The 20,212-nt window shown below is 40.5% G+C and overlaps 3 protein-coding genes across 5 annotated transcripts in view; 1 reads left to right on the plus strand and 2 right to left on the minus strand.

Annotated features, from left to right (window-relative positions):
* LOC139753194 (carboxypeptidase B-like) lies at window positions 1–7,853 on the minus strand. Of its 2 annotated transcripts, none has more exons than XM_071669399.1 (7): window positions 7,763–7,853; window positions 4,993–5,085; window positions 4,406–4,606; window positions 3,514–3,618; window positions 3,016–3,133; window positions 2,024–2,098; window positions 1–1,297 (listed from the first exon to the last, which is right to left on the minus strand). In XM_071669399.1, exons 2-7 carry the CDS (start codon window positions 5,083–5,085, stop codon window positions 558–560), a joined length of 1,332 nt encoding a protein of 443 aa, XP_071525500.1. In that variant the 5' UTR covers window positions 7,763–7,853; the 3' UTR covers window positions 1–557. The 2 variants fall into 2 exon arrangements, with proteins under 2 accessions (XP_071525500.1, XP_071525502.1); XM_071669401.1 differs by having other exon boundaries at window positions 3,514–3,615; window positions 7,763–7,849.
* Window positions 2,026–18,564, plus strand: LOC139753195 (transcription termination factor 4, mitochondrial). Its single transcript, XM_071669402.1, has 5 exons — window positions 2,026–2,104; window positions 15,352–15,890; window positions 16,157–16,322; window positions 16,651–16,850; window positions 18,432–18,564. Exons 2-5 carry the CDS (start codon window positions 15,355–15,357, stop codon window positions 18,562–18,564), a joined length of 1,035 nt encoding a protein of 344 aa, XP_071525503.1. The 5' UTR covers window positions 2,026–2,104; window positions 15,352–15,354.
* LOC139753196 (uncharacterized) overlaps window positions 18,405–20,212 on the minus strand; it is a 10,416-nt gene continuing 8,608 nt past the window's right edge. For both annotated transcript variants that reach the window (XM_071669404.1, XM_071669403.1), the window contains one exon: window positions 18,405–19,724. In XM_071669404.1, coding sequence (XP_071525505.1) covers window positions 19,645–19,724 — 80 coding nt within the window. In that variant the 3' untranslated portion in view covers window positions 18,405–19,644. The remainder of the gene's footprint in view (window positions 19,725–20,212) is intronic.

Genomic DNA, 20,212 nt, shown 5'->3' on the forward strand with positions numbered 1-20,212 from the left:
AAATTTCATTAATTTTATTCTTGAAGGGGTCTGGGTAGAGAGAGAGGGGGGGAAGAGAAAATTGAGGTATCAAGATGGCGGACATGATAAAGAGACGAAAGAAAAGAAGTTCCTGAACCTGCTATAATTTTTTTTTTGTTTAGTGAGAGGCCCTCTTATTGTCTAGGTACACTTCCCGATTTGTGGTATGATATAACAACAGTAAGTTGGGTTTTTTCTACCCCTAAGGTTAGATGCAAAGATCCGGATTTAAACCAGCGTTACTAAAGTAACTGAAAATTCAGACAGTAAGTAGGATTTTTGATTTGGTAAATTGACTTCCTCATTCGTTGCCTGCATGTTCAGATTTCTCCCTGAAACTTGGTAATCCATGTGAGTACGACGGAACGACTTAAGTGATGACCTGACCCTTAAGGGTCAATTCAGAGTCCAAGTCCTGAAGCATTATGATGTCATGCTCAAGTGGATTATTTACTGCAGCTGATGTTAGACTTTGTGCTTCTCCGCTTATACCCATGGCTGAGCGTTGACTATGAGAAACACACCCAGGAAGAGGCCTATAGTACCACAGTATTAGTAGTTCTTTTTTTCGAGATAATTTTTCGGAAGACCGCCTTGAGTCCTGCCAAGACCTCCATGCTGTTGGGCAAGATCTTGGTGGCTGGGAGGTCGAATCCATGTCCTCCTTCATCGCGAAGCTCAAGCGTGTACACATACTTAGTCTTAAGCACGCCCTTAGACCAGTCATCAGTGGACCCCGAGGCGAAGTAGAAATCATTAGCGGCATTAATAACCCTGTAGTGTGTACCGTAATTACTCTTGGCCTTCATAACGAACGATTTTCCCAGTCTCACCATGTCCTGTTGGTCTGGCGCTTTGTCTGCAGTCCAGCCCCATGGGTACATCAGAACTTGGCCGTAGCTATGGAAAGCTATCATCAGCTTCAGGTTTCCTTTACTTGCCACTTGTAACATGGCGTCTCTCAGTGCCTGGGTCTCCGGTTCGGAGAAGGCTTTTGTTCCCTTGTACACCTGACTGCAGGGTTCATCGGAGGCGCCCACGCCGAAGTGGTAATCCCAGTTACGGTTGAGATCTACTCCGTCACAGGTGCTGCCGCTGTTGCTGCGCCTGTTCTTGCGCCAGAAGCGGTCGGTGGTCCAGGAGTATACGTAACCGTCAGGGTTGGCCATGGGCACTACGTACACATCCAGGTCTTGGGTCACACAACAGTCCTTTGTGATTTGATGAATAAGTTGTAGAGTAACAGCTGGCGAGATCCACTCACGCGCATGGATGCCTGATACAAACATAAATGCTTGTTAGTGGGTTAAACTTGGATACATAAAATGGCATATACTGTATCCTCATAAAGTTAAAGTGTCTGGTTATGTTTGACATACTATAAAAAGCTGAAACATTCACCCGCTAAGGTACAACCCGTTAATTTCTTGACCTTTAACCTAACCCATAAGGCTAAGGTCACGGGTTTACTCCATCATATCTCAAGGGTCATACCGCCGTCCTTTAAGAGGTGAGAACACATAAAAAAGTACATTTGCCGTAAAAGTGATGTACGTCTGGAAATTTACTCGACACTTTTTACCAAATAGTGGAAAAAAATACAGATTTTGAAGTGAAAATGATCTCTAGCCGTAGCGTCACTACTGTGATCACTACTATGATGGTGTATTAGAAAATTCCATCCTTATGGGAAAGTGACATTTTTATTAATATCTCGGACTGAGGCTCAGCGTTTTATTATAAATGTTATGTGATCAGTCTTAAAGTTTTTTTTTTTCTACTGCAGTATTTTGAATATGGGCTTGTAACAATATGATTTATGGGAAACAATATTAAACCTTGGTGTACGTTCAGGTCTCAATTGGGACTTTTACTATATCGATTTATGACACTTGCAAAATATGCCACTTTCTCGATGAATTTCCAAATACAGTAGATTTTTTTTTTTCTAGAAACCTAGATTTTAGTTTGAAGATTTATACATGATGATAAGAATACGTACCTCCCTCCAGCCAGACCGCCATGGGTTTCGACGAGGCTCTTCTCCGACATCGATTCGGGTATAACTCCTTACGTCCTGCCGGTAAGAAAGTTACACTACAGCTTCTTGTCATGTACCTTTCGGTACGCCACTGTACACGAAATATACACAGCCATGCACGACACATGGGCTATAACAAACGCTATGTACCACGGTGCTATGCTGTGTCAATGGCCACTTTGGTATATGTCTGTGTTTTAAAGAAACCATAGATAACTTCCGCTATCTTCCATCCCGCTACCAAGGCTAAGTAGTTGCGCGGGATTTTTTCCCCTTCAAATTCACTATTTGCCTAGTTAACGATATTACTTTCTCCATGGAGAGAAAAATTAACTGAATTTTGAACACATGACACATGACAAGTCGTCCTGTGAGCCATGTTTTAGAGCGAGGCTAAATAACAGTGGATGGGGTTTGCACACCAAACGTGGAGTTAGAGGCTGTGGCTACACTACGATTAACCGCCAGGCTGTGTACCTAACTACAAATTGTGCGGATTTTCTACCCAGGAGAGGAGGTTATAACAAGGTGTGTTGACTAGGCTTTGGAGCCATTTAGTAGCATATAAGTGCACAGACTTCGTTGCTGCTCATGAGGCAATGACAGCGTAGGGCATGTAGTCATCAAGCCTTGGACTGTATATGGAACAAGGGCTCAAAACATGTTACGGGGAGACATTACTAGCTTAAGTTCTCCAGTTACGATGGCTGCGGCCTGAGTTAATGAGTCCCAGATACTGAGGCTACCCAATATCTAGACTAGACTGTGGCGTTACAGTTCTCATACCCATCAGGCTGAGGAGCTGTTTGACATGATACAGAAACTAGGAGCTACATGCCATATCAACAAAGTACGGCCTGTAACTGTCTCAAGCTTCGAGGGTGTCCGCATCACCTAGGATCTTCCCTATGAGCTGTTTTTTTCCTACCCACCAAGCGTTTAGGACGCCTTACCTTTACATTCCCCGGACTTGATGTGGACCATCCATATGTCGCGGTCCAGTATTGACCTCCCGATGGACCTCACTTCGACCCACGGGTTCTTGGCCAGCTCCTTCAGGTACCATTCCATCTACGGCAGGCGATGAGATATAGTCAGCTGGTTTAGTCAACTGGGGTATATAAAGTCGTAGCATGTTGTGTATACATAGCTATCTTCAGCAGGTGGTACATATGCTGAACCATCCACAGCACATTATGTATGTATACCGAGCCATATGGCACCATGTGCAGAGAATGCTCTAGACTTTTTCTTAAAGCTCATAAACTGTTACTTTTGCTAAATGTAATATTTGAGGAAGCTCTGTTAGAATACTTGAGGGAAGAACCACGTTTACACATATGAATATGTTTCGTCTGTTTCGTGAGCCGGAAGGTGAATGGAGCTGCCTGTTAGGTTCAAGACTACCCTGCTGTAGGATCATCTCGGCGTCGGCGAGGATCAAAACCCACCTGCTGGAAGGTCATGTAGGAGTAGGTGAGCGGGAAAGGGCAGCTGGTGGCAGTGCAGCTCTCAGCTCTGTGAATCTGTCTGGTCTTCTCGTCCTTCTCCTTCTCCTGCGTTAGAAGGTAGCGTCAGATGCGAGGGGGGCTCCACACCACCAGATCAAGAGATTACAAGTCATGCCATGTACGTGACTGTTACCTAGCGGATCATGACAGTAAGACAACAGGTCGCTGTCACCGATAGCAAGCCCTTGTTACACCCAACAAGTTCTAATGGCATGATAAGACTACAGTAACAACCAGCAGGTTGTGACAGCGGGCAACAATATCAGCCCCACTCCTGCCCTGAATGAGTCATCAGGTACACAAACACTCAGCCATTGATATGCCAGTCGTGAAGAGGGGTGGCGTGGAGTGGAAGGGAACACAAAACCAAAATCAAGTAGTTGCTCAATATGAGGTATCATACATTTAAGCATTGTGGGAGGCGTTTGCAATGTTGGCGAAGGATTAGTGTGAAAGAAATTGGAAATGAAGTGTGATGTTTGCAGATGATGCTGTAATGGAAGGAAACGGCAAAAATCTACGAACAGCGATGATGGGAACTGAGGAATGCAAACGAGATTGTTAGGGAAAAAACTTGATTGCTTACATGTATACCTAAATGCAGTAGAGCACAAAGCAAAATATTTTTCATTGACAAAAGTGAAATTTCATCATTCGCTTGAAAGTTTTACCTTTGACGAAGGTGGATTTTGGTTTATTTCTCGATCACAACTGTTATGACCATTGGTTGCTGCTGCCCGACCTGACACCATCCTACTCAAGGGTCGTACCATAGTGCCGGATGGGTGAATTTACGTCATCCATTGTAAGCTCGGCGCAGTATCAAACTCACCTGCAAATGTTTTGCCAAGTCCTCCACTTTGACGCTGTAGTTATGGCCCGCCCCATGAAGCTCCTTCTGTACCAGGCTGGCGAACTCTGGGGTTACTCTTACCGTCCGCGTTCGTTCCGTGTGTGCCACAACATCCAGCAGTCCTTGCGCCTGCAGCTGATCCACGAGCTCCACCGCAAGCTCACTTTCCAAAGACCATATCTGATGGAGCGGAAAGTGAAGGAGAGAAAGGTAAACAGGCTGTACGTGAATTATCCAGTCAGACATCTGCTATATTCAATGACATTGGTCTCAACTGGCTCGACTTTGTTACACGTCAGATTCTACTGTCATCATCTATGTCTCTGTAGCAGACCTGGGTTATGAACCATCAAGGTGATCCCTCCCCCACCCCTTCTCCGGGTGTAGGACTATCAATGTGGTGCTCCACTGAGCGTCGGACTTACTAAGGTTTAACTGCTCCTAATGTAGAACCACCAAAATGGTACTTACCTAAGTGTAGGACTCAGGAGGTTTACACCTACGTGTAGAACCAGCAAGGTCGTACTGCCCATTATGTATACAACTCACCTGGACTGTATACTGACCTGATGACCGGCTAGTCCCTCATAGTTATTACCGCTGACAGCTGCGACCGTTACCAGTAGCACAACCATCCAGTGTTGCCAACGCCACATCATCTGCGTCGACACATTTTGTTATTTTTATCCGCTAACAGGTGTTCGTGGCTTTATGGTACATGTTTCATGTGCCAGTTTTGTTTTATCGTTATTTATTTGCAGGAAAGAAAGTTTACATCGTATAACTTATACTTCCTGTCTCAGTCTTACTTAAAATAGTCACTACTACAACTGCTAGTGATAACAGTAATAATAATAATGATAATAATGATGATAATGTAATAATAATTATAAGCCAACAGCATACATTGGGATAAGAAAAGAAGAAATAACTAGTAAGTCGTAGACTAAAGGGGAGTTGGTGGGGGGGGGGGGTACTGGAAATCCTCCCCTCCAGTACTGTCAGTTTTTAAAGAGTAGGCGGTGGTCAAGTTCTAGTGTATTTTGAAAAAAAGAAAAAAAAAATGTTCTGGAGAGCGTTGTAGTCAGGAGAGCCGGTTTTAACGCCAACACTATCGGTAGAGTCGACCTATTTTGTCGAGCAGGTGTGAGGGAGGGTGGGGAGATGGCATGATAATGCCCCCCAAAAAAGTTTGTGAGCCGCGGAAAGAGACTTCCCTCTATAGTCCGAGGTTATTGACGTTTATGTTATGGTTTTGACAATGTCAGAAAAAGGAACGAAGGTGATGAGACCCCCAGAGGTAGTGCATCTCTCTCTCTCTCTCTCTCTCTCTCTCTCTCTCTCTCTCTCTCTCTCTCTCTCTCTCTCTCTCTCTCTCTCTCGCCTGCGACGGATATAGTCCAGGAATCCGACAAAGCAGTGGAATGCAGAGGTGTTCGGAGTACTGAGGTTCCGTGGGACTCGTAATATCCGTAGAAGCCAAAGTAAACTCGAAGCTTTCAGAGAGTAAGCCTGGGGGCCGGATGACAGAATTGTATTATACATATGCGAGATTGTGGGTAAGACATGAAGTCTTCCCGTCATTTGGCTTATTTGTACAAATGGACAGAACTGACTGAAGGAGCAGAGGGGTTTTTGACTTGCTCAGGGGGAGAACTCCTTGTAGAATTACATCGGTAAGTCAGCGGGTGTAGTGCAACGCTGTTCCTCGAGGCTGTGTAGTCATTTGGCGACCCCACGTACTCAAACGATGCTGGGGCTGTGAGGCAGATTGTGTCAAGGAAGGTCTGGAAAACACTGGCCAATATTAGACTGTCCTGGGTGTTGCAGCTGGCGGATGTTCCACAGGGTTAATGGTGTTATGGTAGAGGGACGTGATCCACATCTGCGTCAACACAGCGGTGCGCAGACAGATAACGTGCCTTTTACTTTTGTTTTGTGTCAGTGTTTCTTACACAGCTGTCGCACAATTTGAATTTGCCTCTTCCAGCCGTGTAGTGACCTCATGATAAGTTATTCGGGCCGCCTAGTCAAAAAGACGGTCGCCGTTGTCGGGTTTTGTGTTACAGCCTCCAGCACTTGGAGGAATAATCAGGGAAGGTAACATGTGGTCGCCCTGGTCTGGGCCTGGTCACGGCTTGACCCTCCTCTTCATTCCTTGTAAGCGGAACATCACGTCTGTCTTGTTATATCCATAAGGTGGCTTACTGCACTGATGCTCTGCCCCGACTCGAAGTGTGCAGCTGTCGTCGCCCTCCCAGTTACCACCGGTCTCATGGCTCGGGTTTTTGGGAACTGACCGACTCGTCTATCCCTTCCCATTGCTCTCATCAACAGTGTCTAATTCACCCACAAGCAAACGTTGAATTGCTATGTTGCCTGTAAGCTGGCACACAGGCGAGATATACCACTTAGATAATAACATCGTGAATGATTTCGCCAATACTAATACCACTACTCATAGAAAATACCTAGTATGCAATGAACAGAAATGGGTTACAGTTGTTTCACCAGCCTCAGTGCAATAGATCAAAAAGTAATGCAACCATAAACATAGAAAATCCTGACACACCACATCGGACACATGGACTGACTTCGTTCCTCTCCCATTCCGGAGTTTTTATCATTATATTTCCATCATATCATTAATGATTGATAACTTTGGTAAGATCTAACTCAGAAACATGTCCACCTTGTACTAAGAACCAAAACAAAGTAATCATATTAACACGGAAGTGTCCTTTGATATCTTTTTTTTCTTGAAATTCATATACTTGACAAATACCCATCACTGATCTTTCATCCCATGGCGGCTCACTGAACTACCAATACATTTATCGTGGGAGGTGTGATGAGACGTTGTTTGGTGGCCCAACCTTCCGAATCCCCGGCTGCAGCAAAGGCCTGGTTACGATTTTAGGATCGAGACTACGTTATTGGATACCTGACATCGTAGATACGTACTTGTAAATAAGTTTTTGCGTTTACGCGAATAAAGATAAGTATTAAGTTTAGATAGCATATGATCACACATGTAACATTCCCCCATTTAGAGTTTAAACATACATATTTACTGGCAACGTAAATTGCATTTCATCCACAGTAATCTAGGTCTTTTACAAGATAAATGTATGTGGTGTGTGCATACATTTCGTACATGTATGAGTTAGTGAGAGGTTCCAATATGTCACATAAGACATGAATAGTGTTTTGAACCCACCGTACGACTCAGTGAAAGCGGTTCACGTTAACCACAACTTCCCATCGGTTTGAGTGGAAGGTTAACGAACGTGATAAGGGTTAAACTACACAAAGAAATACACTGGCCACACTTACTGTCAGAACAGTGGTGTTGCTTCGCTGCTGACTAAGCCGCAACTAAAGCTCAATACCAAGCTGTACCAGTTTTATTGCCCGCCAACTTACTTCCGCTGTTCTACTGTGGCATTGATATGTTTACCCAATAGCGTTTATTCCAAATAGTAACGCCTGGAGTCCTGTTTGCACGTGAGCTGTTGAGGGCCGGTGTAAAAAATTATCCTCAGATCGTAATCATTGGAATATACACTTTACGCCGATGGAGCTTTGTATATATATATATATATATATATATATATATATATATATATATATATATATATATATATATATATATATATATATATAAAGGGTTTTACAATAAGAGTACGAAAAACGGGGCTGGGATTTTTACCAATTTGCCGGAAACATCGACACAAATCAGTCCAGCCACTTCCTAAAACTTCAACCGACTGTCGGAAATCTATATATGTGCCAGAGTTGGCATGTCCTATACTTCGGAAACCTAGACGGAGTATTTCACGTGGCACTTTTCACCAGAAGGCAACTGAGTGGACATTCACCCTTTCCTATCCACGTGGAGTAAGAGTTGGTGTCAATGGTTCATGAACACCGATGTGATACAGTTTCATTGTGATTACGTACGACATATTCAGGGATTAGATTTCTCAGTGTGTTGTTATGAATTTCATAAAGTGTTAGGAATGTAAATTCTCACGCATTAATTTGTAATAAAGCAGTCTTTTACATTGTTAAGTGATAACATCAAGATTGTGCATCATTTCATCAGGGCCTTGTAGTGATAACATCAAGATTGTGCATCATTTCATCAGGGCCTTGTAGTGATAACATCAAGATTGTGCATCATTTCATCAGGGCCTTGTACAGCTTTCATAATTGGACACTTTTTGGGTCCTTTAATTGAAGATGAATTTCTATGCCTTTGACCGTTGTAACGATAGTAATTTTAAGGCATAAGCAAGTAGGAGTCCCCACCTCTCGGGTATTACTGCAGGTTCACAGCATGTTGCTTGTGTTATATGGAGGTAAAACCTCGGATTATATAAAATTGAGAAAATATTTTCGTAATTCCGGGAACCTTACAAACATGAAAAGCTCCTTAAATTCTAGGTACTTGAAAATCCAGGAGACATGGCAAATTTTCAAGAATCGTCACCACATACATATGGAACGCAAAAATCTTAGTAGCTTATGGACCGGGAATTTTTTTTCTAGAATCAGCAGGGGTGTAGAAGTCGTTTAAAGGGCATTTTTTTCAACAAGCAGATCAAGACAGAAGCCAAAGAAGGACACCTTATACTGCTTTCGTCCACTGACTTTTCAATCGCGGTGTATTATATTTTATACTTAGGATACCATGCTACCGTACACTATCAAACGCTTATCATGTCAAGCTACCGAACTCTTGTTTCACATCTATAACATGAAATTAACGTGTGCTCACTTACACATACGGTATGAAGCTAACATATGCAATATTACACTTTCGCCATAAAGTAAACGAAAATATAAATCTAGCAATCCGCTGTCGTACTCAAGACAAGTGTACATTTTAACTCGAAAAACAAATATAGGATATTGACTTCCATTTACAGTCATCCAGTCTTTCATAAAACTGTAAATCCCGAAATCATCATTTATTTCAATACGGTAAGGTCTTGAATACATTTCAAATCAATTCGGAAAGAAAGGGTAAGTTTTTGTAAATGTTCTGATCGGTTATAGCACGAGTGTTGTTTATGATCTGTAGGCAATGGTGTGGCAAGGCAGGACGGTAGGCTGGCAAAGTGCAGAACATTCCAACGGGCAAAGGTACTGTTATCTGTTGACTTATTGATATTGTTACTAAACAACTCTTAAGGGGCCAAACCGGCACGCTGATCCAAAGGGCACTAACGTAAACGTACTCTTGTTGCTCCACTGGACCGTGTTTGAAAACATCATTCCAGGCCAGTTTCACCCTTACTGAACTTCTGAAGAAAATTTCCATACATTTGGAGTGGGCTTTAATTTGTATATTATCTCCTCTGTTATCAATGTTGAATGTTATGAATGGCCTGGATTTTCACCTAACCAGTAAGGAGCATATCATAAGGTTTAAGGGGTACATGCTTTTTTGGCTTCATTTGATTTTCATTTTCTTACTGATATTTAATTATTTTCCTACGTTAGAGCTGGAAAATTAGCATGAAACTAATGCCATGCTGTTGGAAATCTCAACCCTTAAAGAATAATTGGCAGTGGACACTTCTGCATCTTACATGACACCTGTTGATAAAGAAGAATAGGAGGGTCAGAATTACTCATACCTGTGATTGCGATATTCTTCTGCATCAGCAAAGCCAAATTTAATGTTAACGAGAGAAAACCCTGATTGTACTGATTGTACCTGCATAGTGATGACAGCATAGTAAAACCTTGGATGCAAAAAAACTAGACTTATGTTGGCATTTCTGGTAAACCAGAGAAATAAGAAAGGCAATTTCATGTCAGTCAATATAAAAAAAAAAATTCTCAATGCATCCCATAGTTTAAAAGTCCAAGAAATGATTGTAAGACTTCATTTAGAATGTAAGAGTGTGGAGGTTTTGTGGTAGCCTCGGCTTCTTCTGAGGCTACTGACTGTATCTATATGAGTTACACGTCACAATTATTTTATGAACAATGTAGGAGATTATGATAGATGAAAATGGCAAGATAGCTGGGATGGTGAAGCTCAAAAGAAGTATAACAAACTACAGAGTATAGGGAAAGGTGTTTAAGTATAGCATTCATATTTGACATGAGTAACCATTTTGAGACATTTATTTGTTGACAAAAAATTAGTCATACTGTATATGTAGATCATGGTCATTTAATGGAAAGTAGACTTGGTGTAGCATGTAACACAACAGCTGCAATATTATATGGTAATGGAAGAAATAAAAGTATTGGAGAAACTTGAAGATATGAAGTTATTCCAGGAAGCCAAAATATTTTGTCTTATTAAGTATCTTTAGAGACTGAGTGTGAGCAAATGTGGCCTTTTTTGTCTGTTTTCCTGGTGCTACCTTGTTAAAGCAGGGGTTAGCAATGCTGTTTTCCTTCAGGGTGGGGTAGCGATGCTGTTTTCTTGTGGGGCAGGATAGCGCTAGGAATGGATGAAGGCAAGCAAGTATGAATAATATACATGAGTATATATGTATATGTCTGTGTATATGTGTACATATTGATATGTATATGTGCATGTATGTTGTTCGCTGATGATACAGCGCTGGTGGCGGATTCATGTGAGAAACTGCAGAAGCTGGTGACGGAGTTTGGTAAAGTGTGTGGAAGAAGAAAGTTAAGAGTAAATGTGAATAAGAGCAAGGTTATTAGGTACAGTAGGGTTGAGGGTCAAGTCAATTGGGAGGTGAGTTTGAATGGAGAAAAACTGGAGGAAGTGAAGTGTTTTAGATATCTGGGAGTGGATCTGTCAGCGGATGGAACCATGGAAGCGGAAGTGGATCATAGGGTGGGGGAGGGGGCGAAAATTTTGGGAGCCTTGAAAAATGTGTGGAAGTCGAGAACATTATCCCGGAAAGCAAAAATGGTTATGTTTGAAGGAATAGTAGTTCCAACAATGTTGTATGGTTGCGAGGCGTGGGCTATGGATAGAGTTGTGCGCAGGAGGATGGATGTGCTGGAAATGAGATGTTTGAGGACAATGTGTGGTGTGAGGTGGTTTGATCGAGTAAGTAACGTAAGGGTAAGAGAGATGTGTGGAAATAAAAAGAGCGTGGTTGAGAGAGCAGAAGAGGGTGTTTTGAAATGGTTTGGGCACATGGAGAGAATGAGTGAGGAAAGATTGACCAAGAGGATATATGTGTCGGAGGTGGAGGGAACGAGGAGAAGAGGGAGACCAAATTGGAGGTGGAAAGATGGAGTGAAAAGGATTTTGTGTGATCGGGGCCTGAACATGCAGGAGGGTGAAAGGAGGGCAAGGAATAGAGTGAATTGGAGCGATGTGGTATACAGGGGTTGACGTGCTGTCAGTGGATTGAATCAAGGCATGTGAAGCGTCCGGGGTAAACCATGGAAAGCTGTGTAGGTATGTATATTTGCGTGTGTGGACGTGTGTATATACATGTGTATGGGGGTGGGTTGGGCCATTTCTTTCGTCTGTTTCCTTGCGCTACCTCGCAAACGCGGGAGACAGCGACAAAGTATAAAAAAAAAAAAATGGGCGTTTTTATATATATATATATATATATATATATATATATATATATATATATATATATATTATATATATATATATATATATATATATATATATATATATATATATATATATATATATATACTATATATATATATATATATATATATATATATATATATATATATATATATATTTATTTATTTTTTTTGCTTTGTCGCTGTCTCCCGCGTTTGCGAGGTAGCGCAAGGAAACAGACGAAAGAAATGGCCCAACCCACCCCCATACACATGTATATACATACGTCCACACACGCAAATATACATACCTACACAGCTTTCCATGGTTTACCCCAGACGCTTCACATGCCATGATTCAATCCACTGACAGCCCGTTAACCCCGGTATACCACATCAATCCAATTCACTCTATTCCTTGCCCTCCTTTCACCCTCCTGCATGTTCAGGCCCCGATCACACAAAATCTTTTTCACTCCATCTTTCCACCTCCAATTTGGTCTCCCACTTCTCTTCGTTCCCTCCACCTCCGACACATATATCCTCTTGGTCAATCTTTCCTCACTCGTTCTCTCCATGTGCCCAAACCATTTCAAAACACCCTCTTCTGCTCTCTCAACCACGCTCTTTTTATTTCCACACATCTCTCTTACCCTTACGTTACTTACTCGATCAAACCACCTCACACCACACATTGTCCTCAAACATCTCATTTCCAACACATCCATCCTCCTGCGCACAACTCTATCCATAGCCCACGCCTCGCAACCATACAACATTGTTGGAACCACTATTCCTTCAAACATACCCATTTTTGCTTTCCGAGATAATGCTCTCGACTTCCACACATTCTTCAAGGCTCCCAGAATTTTCGCCCCCTCCCCCACCCTATGATCCACTTCCGCTTCCATGGTTCCATCTGCTGCCAGATCCACTCCCAGATATCAAAAACACTTTACTTCCTCCAGTTTTTCTCCATTCAAACTTACCTCCCAATTGACTTGACCCTCAACCCTACTGTACCTAATAACCTTGCTCTTATTCACATTTACTCTTAACTTTCTTCTTTCACACACTTTACCAAACTCAGTCACCAGCTTCTGCAGTTTCTCACATGAATCAGCCACGAGCACTGTATCATCAGCAAACAACAACTGACTCACTTCCCAAGCTCTCTCATCCCCAACAGACTTCATACTTGCCCCTCTTTCCAAAACTCTTGCATTCACCTCCCTAACAACCCCATCCATAAACAAATTAAACAACCATGGAGACATCACACACCCCTGCCACAAACCTACATCCACTGAGAACCAATCACTTTCCTCTCTTCCTACACGTACACATGCCTTACATCCTCGATAAAAAGTTTTTCACTATATGTATATATATATATATATATATATTATCCCTGGGGATAGGGGATTAAGAATACGTCCCACGTATTCCCTGCGTGTCGTAGAAGGCGACTAAAAGGGGAGGGAGCGGGGGGCTGGAAATCCTCCCCTCTCGTTTTTTTTTTTTTTTTTTTCCAAAAGAAGGAACAGAGGGGGCCAGGTGAGGATATTCCAAAAAAGGCCCAGTCCTCTGTTCTTAACGCTACCTCACTAACGCGGGAAATGGCAAATAGTTTAAAAGAAAAAAGAAATATATATATATATATATATATATATATATATATATATATATATATATATATATATATATGATTGGTTCTCAGTGAATGTAGGTTTGCGGCAGGGGTGTGTGATGTCTCCATGGTTGTTTAATTTGTTTATGGATTGGGGTTGTTAGGGAGGTGAATGCAAGAGTTTTGGAAAGAGGGGCAAAAATGAAGTCTGTTGTGGATGAGAGAGCTTGGGAAGTGAGTCAGTTGTTGTTCGCTGATGATACATCGCTGGTGGCTGATTCATGTGAGAAACTGCAGAAGCTGGTGACTGAGTTTGGTAAAGTGTGTGAAAGAAGAAAGTTAAGAGTAAATGTGAATAAGAGCAAGGTTATTAGGTACAGTAGGGTTGAGGGTCAAGTCAGTTGGGAGGTAAGTTTGAATGGAGAAAAACTGGAGGAAGTAAAGTGTCTTAGATATCTGGGAGTGGATCTGACAGCGGATGGAACCATGGAAGCAGAAGTGAATCATAGGGTGGGGGAGGGGGCGAAAATCCTGGGAGCCTTGAAGAATGTGTGGAAGTCGAGAACATTATCTCGGAAAGCAAAAATGGGTATGTTTGAAGGAATAGTGGTTCCAACAATGTTGTATGGTTGCGAGGCGTGGGCTATGGATAGAGTTGTGCGCAGGAGGGTGGATGTGCTGGAAATGAGATGTTTGAGGACAATGTGTGGTGTGAGGTGGTTTGATCGAGTAAGTAATGTAAGGGTAAGAGAGATGTGTGGAAATAAAAAGAGCGTGGTTGAGAGAGCAGAAGAGGGTGTTTTGAAATGGTTTGGGCACATGGAGAGAATGAGTGAGGAAAGATTGACCAAGAGGATATATGTGTCGGAGGTGGAGGGAACGAGAAGTGGGAGACCAAATTGGAGGTGGAAAGATGGAGTGAAAAAGATTTTGTGTGATCGGGGCCTGAACATGCAGGAGGGTGAAAGGCGGGCAAGGAATAGAGTGAATTGGATCGATGTGGTATACCGGGGTTGACGTGCTGTCAGTGGATTGAATCAGGGCATGTGAAGCGTCTGGGGTAAACCATGGAAAGTTATGTGGGGCCTGGATGTGGAAAGGGAGCTGTGGTTTCGGGCATTATTGCGTGACAGCTGGAGACTGAGTGTGAACGAATGGGGCCTTTGTTGTCTTTTCCTAGTGATACCTCGCACACATGAGGGGGGAGGGGGATGGTATTCCATGTGTGGCGAGGTGGCGATGGGAATGAATAGGGGCAGACAGTGTGAATTGTGTGCATGGGTATATATGTATGTGTCTTTGTGTGTATATATATGTGTACATTGAGATGTATGGGTATGTATATTTGCTTGTGTGGGTGTGTGTGTGTGTACATTGTGTATGGGGGTGGGTTGGGCCATTTCTTTCGTCTGTTTCCTTGCGCTACCTCGCAAACGCGGGAGACAGCGACAAAGCAAAATAAATAAATATAAGATAAAATATTGTTATTATTATTATTATTATTATTATTATTATACTTAATTGCTTTTTTTTTGCGTCAGAGGTAGCGCCAGGAAACAGATGAAGAATGGCCCATCCACTCATATACACAAATTTTTTAATATCTTTTAAATATCTTTTTGATTCTAAATAGTGCTAAATGATCATTAGGTTTGGGCACTTTACAGATTCCACAAAATCAATCAGTTAGCTAAACTGAGAAGAGTATGAACTGTATATTGTAGGGTGAGTATTAATTTGTTTTTTTTCATTTCAGGTTATGGCTCTAAAACTTATGAATGCACTGTCACTGTGGATAAAGGTTACTGCTTCGAGTTCTCATCTTGGCATTAATTTTCCCTCCAGTAATTCCTATTACTTGAAGCTTTCACATCAAAGAGTGTTGTTGTATTGTTCCTACTCTGAAGGCCAAGTTGGGAGTAATAATGAAGTGGATTTTGTAGCAAGAACGAGAAACATTCTCCAGGCTGTGCATTCCAAAGAGATCTCTGGATCTGGATACTCTGAAAAAGAAGTAGCCTCTCTTTATGAGTTCTTGATGAACCTTGGGATTAAATCAGAAACCATAGAGGCACAATTTTTAGAAACTCCAGATATTTTAAAGTACCCATTATACAAATGGAATGAAGCCTGTGAAGTTATGGAAGAGAATGGACTGTCCAGTAGCAGAATCCTCCAAAATGTTGCATTGTGTCCAGAAATTTTGAAAATCAAATCCTCCTCTCTGTCAGATAAACTTGTACAGTATAGACAAATTGCTCTTGGAAAGGATAGTTTTCTATCACTTCTAAACAGGTAATGACTTTGATCATTATGATTTTCCCCTTGGTTATTATGGTTCAACTTTTTAAAAACATTTGTAGTAATTGCTGTGATTTGCTGGTTTTCATGTTCTAGACATTGTATTATACACTTCATTTAGCATATATTGTGGAATATCTGTATTTGGAATATTGTGGTTTATGCATAATTTCATTTTATTTTTATGAATTTTAAGATACAAAGTGCTGTTTCATTGTCAGCTTATGCCTTAATTTTATTATGTGAATTCAAATCTTCAGATACCCAGTGCTGTTTCTTTGTCAGCCTCACCAAATCAAGAAAAGGGTTATGTTGTTAAGATCTATTTTTCCACCTCCAATATTCAAGCCTTTGATTGTGAATAATCCAAACATCCTTGTTGAGAATTGGGAGGATGTTATGGAAAAGATTATGTACATTCACAAAGTAAGTTGCTCAGTAATGATTCTTAATCCTCACAATACCTCTTGACATTATTAATGATTGCAACAGGAATTGCAATTCTTTGAGGAATACTATTTAACAATTTTTTTGTACAAAACTTTGTCTCTGAACTTACCATACTATTATCTTCATGTTAATCTTCACTGTCATTGTGAGATTAATTTTTTCATTACTATCATTAGAATGCTTTGTTATTTTGTAACAGTATAAACTTGCCCAACAAGGAGATTTTGTGAAATTATTTCAGTTGTATCTGTTGGCTTTCATACTGCACCATGTTTATGTATCCTTCCTTTCACTGAACTACCAGGTAATGGGACTGGAACAGCCACAGTTGGCTTTCAGTAAGACCTTAAGGAGATCCCTCCTACACATAAAGATACGGCACCAATTTCTCTTCCGTGCAGGACTTTATATAACTCCAAATTTGGAAAAAGATAGACGGAGCCACTTAAGGAATGCTTCCTTGTCAGATATAATGGATACTTCAGATACATATTTTGCTAACAGGTAGGTTATAATATTGGTCATTAGTTTTCATTTGTACGAATACATTAAGGTACTGAGAAAGGGTAGATCTACTGGCTTCCCTCAAAGAAGCATAGTCATAGTGCAAATATATGGTTGTGTGAAGGGGATTTATATGAATAAGGTTTCCTTTTTCTTGTTATTTTGTTATGACTTGTTTTTGCTGCATTCACATTGTTGTCTCATACAGTGCCATTACCTATCCCAGTTTTGCTTCATTCACATTGCTTTCCCATACAGTGCCATTACCTATCTCCCCGGAAACAGAAAAAATTAACTTTTTTTACGGAACAGATAGATTTCCTCGCAAAAGTATAAGAAACATACTTTTGTTTTGACACATACAAGAGGGAGTAAAACTGTAGAGCCTAGAGCTGGGATGCCTGATGTGAGTTTTGCTCTCCTAGCTATAAGAGGGGTGGACATGGTGGTCTGGTTTGTGTTTGTATCACTTTTTGCCACACTTTTCATTTTGATTTTTCATACAGGCAGAGCGTTGATGGTGAATAAGATGAATAACATTCTTACTTATCTACAATTTTCTGTATTTTTCACACCTTCTTATATATACACTGTAAACTAAAAGTTTTATACACAGTATTTTTCATGAGTTTTCAAGTGAAAAACATTTCTTTTAAAATGTACCAGGTCTTAATTATTTGGAAAGCAAGTCAAGTTTTGAAGTTAACCATATGGAAAGAATTCAACCATTCCCAGCGGTGGATATTGAAATCCCATAGAATTAGGAAAGCAGTTGGCGAAACAAAGGAAAATTGTGGTAGTTGAAGAACAGACCTTGAGCCAGATAACATCAAAGTTTGGGGATTTAAGGTCCTTAAGGGATGTAACAGATGTGTTGATGGAATAAGCACAGAAGTATGAGTGGAAATTATAAAATGATATGAAAAAGGGGCTGGTGAGAACATCATTAGACAATTGGGTCTTAGAGAGAAGTAAGATATTGAGAAAGATACCTGTACTAGACAGATAGTGTTTAACTGAAGAGAGGTTACTAGAGATTTTGAGTGTTGGTATAGTGAATAGAAAAAGAGGCAGATCTATCAGAGAAAAATTGTGGGAGGGGCCAGTAGTTTCCTTCTTTACACTTTTCTTACAGAGTACATGCACACATGGCATTGGTTCAGAAAGTGTCATGATTTACCTTCTTTGACCACTGGCCTACCTAGGAAGTAGTTTCTGAACTGATCACACATTTGACACTCAGTCAAATGCTGTAAAAGAAAAAGACAGTATCAACTCCCTCATTATTTCCTTCCCTAAGGGTAGGTGAAATCAAGGGTCACAGCAAGACAGCCATCAGAATTAGTGCTGCCATCAGTCAAAGGGCAAGTGACAGTTCTTATGAAAGGGCAAGTGACATAGTTCTTATGAAAAGAATTATAATGAAGGAGAATATGATAGATTTTCAATCTATGTGTCTTTGTAGGTTAACAAATTCACACTTTCTTCTCTACCTTGCTCATATAATATCCATAAGTTCATTATTTCTTGTATAAGGACAAATAAGTGACCAAAATTATTTGATGTATTATTGCATTTCAGAGTTGCAAGGCTAACAGACCATGAATACAAGGTATTTTCTTCTATAATGGAGGAAGAGGAATCAGGATACAGTGATTCAGAAGAAAGTGATGTTGATGAGAACCCCAGCCTTGGTTTTGATGAAGTTTCATAGCATGACCTTGCTAAAAATTAAATGTAAATATGTTAGTTGATATTTAACATCTTTTTGAAGAATTTTTAGTTATACCTAAATACAGGGTGGCCCAAAAAAGTTACTCTTTTTTTGACATCCTATAACTCAACTGATTTTTTTTTCAGGGTCAATTGGATCTGAAAAAAGAAACAAATTCAGTGAGTTATAGGGTGTCAAAAAGTGAGTACATTTTTCAGGGACATGGTGTATGTTAACTGATATTTAACACGTTTGTGAAGAATCCTGTAGTTATAGTAAAGTAATAGTAGAAATTGATATTGCTTGTATTTTCTTCTTCTTAGAATAAAAACTATGAATTATGTGTAGGTTCTTTGAAACCATATAATTTTTCAATATTAAGAATGTATCACACAGTAGAATATCCAGATTCAGATGATGAGAAATGGTACCTTTTGCAGCATTTGTAGAATTAATGCCATTTGAACTTGATTGACCTTTTTCATTTCTTAAGGGTGTAACACCATTGACCATCTGGAAAAGGAATGGTTTATGGAAAGCTTATTAGGTGATGGATCCAAATGCTGTCTGATACATTTTGGTATTCAGAGGTGTGGAAGGGACAAGGAGAATGGGGAGATGGAAGAATGCAGCGAAAAAGATTTTGAGTGATCAGGGTCTAGATATGCAGGAGGGAGAAAGGCATGCATGGGAGAAAGTGAATTGAAACACTGTGGTACATGGGTGGATGTGCTGTCTGTGGATTAAACCAGGGCATGTGAAGCATCTGGGGAAAGAACTTTTGTTAAGAAGTAAAGATGATAACAGAGGACATTATTTTCAGTATTCAGTTCCACATCCTCTATTTACTTTATAACAGAAAACTGTATTGTATTACCCTGTTAATAAGTATAAATGGAGTGAAGTATTTTACAATTGTGATAGACAATAACTTAGTGCTTTGTTTTTCCATATATGATATAGAAAAGAAAGATTTATTCAGATTTTTTTTGTCATGTTGCTAATTGATTGATTTCAGCTTGGGTGTTAGGTGGTCATGGAAGTTAATAAAGCATCACAGTATCCTTGATGCAAATAAAGCTATTTATCATCAAACTTTGCTGCCAAGTCTTCAGGCAGATTATGCAGTCCACACACCTTATTGGCTGGCAGGGACACATCTGAAAGGTATGAACAAAGTGCATTAAATATTTCATCTCTGAAAAATCCTTATTAAAACATGTCCAGGTATGAAACTTTGGATTTTCTTTTAATCTGATTCTAAGAAGCTAAGTATTCAAACTTATCTGGGGGAGGAATGTTAGAAAAATTCCTTAAACAAGAGTAGTTCCAAAATTCATTTATGACTTCCCCATCAACACATGGTTACAGTGGATAATGTATATTGCATGTTTCTTCATGTCCCCACAGTACACTATCACAAAAACAAGATGGCATGATAAATTTGGCACAATTCCGTAACACCGACTCTAGTCAGAGAATATTAGATGAAGGTAGAGGTCATTAGATATTAATCTATACTCTGAAAAGGTGCTCCTGTCTGTCCCTCCATCCATCTCCAGTCTGAAGACATAGTGAGAAAGTTGCCTGATGCATGATGACTATCACCCATTCAGGGTTGCTAATAATTCAATCATTTCTTTGTCAG

This window comes from Panulirus ornatus, chromosome 14, assembly GCF_036320965.1.
Source record: "Panulirus ornatus isolate Po-2019 chromosome 14, ASM3632096v1, whole genome shotgun sequence".
NCBI classification, from domain to species: Eukaryota; Metazoa; Arthropoda; class Malacostraca; order Decapoda; family Palinuridae; genus Panulirus; species Panulirus ornatus.

Coding starts and splice junctions, on each gene's coding strand:
- LOC139753194 (XM_071669399.1), bottom strand. CDS start 5,085: ATGATGTGGCGTTGGCAACACTGGATGGTTGTGCTACTGGTAACGGTC. Junction 2,099..3,015: donor CAAGTCCGGGGAATGTAAAG/GTAAGGCGTCCT, acceptor TCTTACCGGCAG/GACGTAAGGAGTTATACCCG. Junction 1,298..2,023: donor GGCGGTCTGGCTGGAGGGAG/GTACGTATTCTT, acceptor TGTTTGTATCAG/GCATCCATGCGCGTGAGTGG.
- LOC139753195 (XM_071669402.1), top strand. CDS start 15,355: ATGGCTCTAAAACTTATGAATGCACTGTCACTGTGGATAAAGGTTACT. Junction 15,891..16,156: donor TTTCTATCACTTCTAAACAG/GTAATGACTTTG, acceptor TCAAATCTTCAG/ATACCCAGTGCTGTTTCTTT. Junction 16,323..16,650: donor AGATTATGTACATTCACAAA/GTAAGTTGCTCA, acceptor CTGAACTACCAG/GTAATGGGACTGGAACAGCC.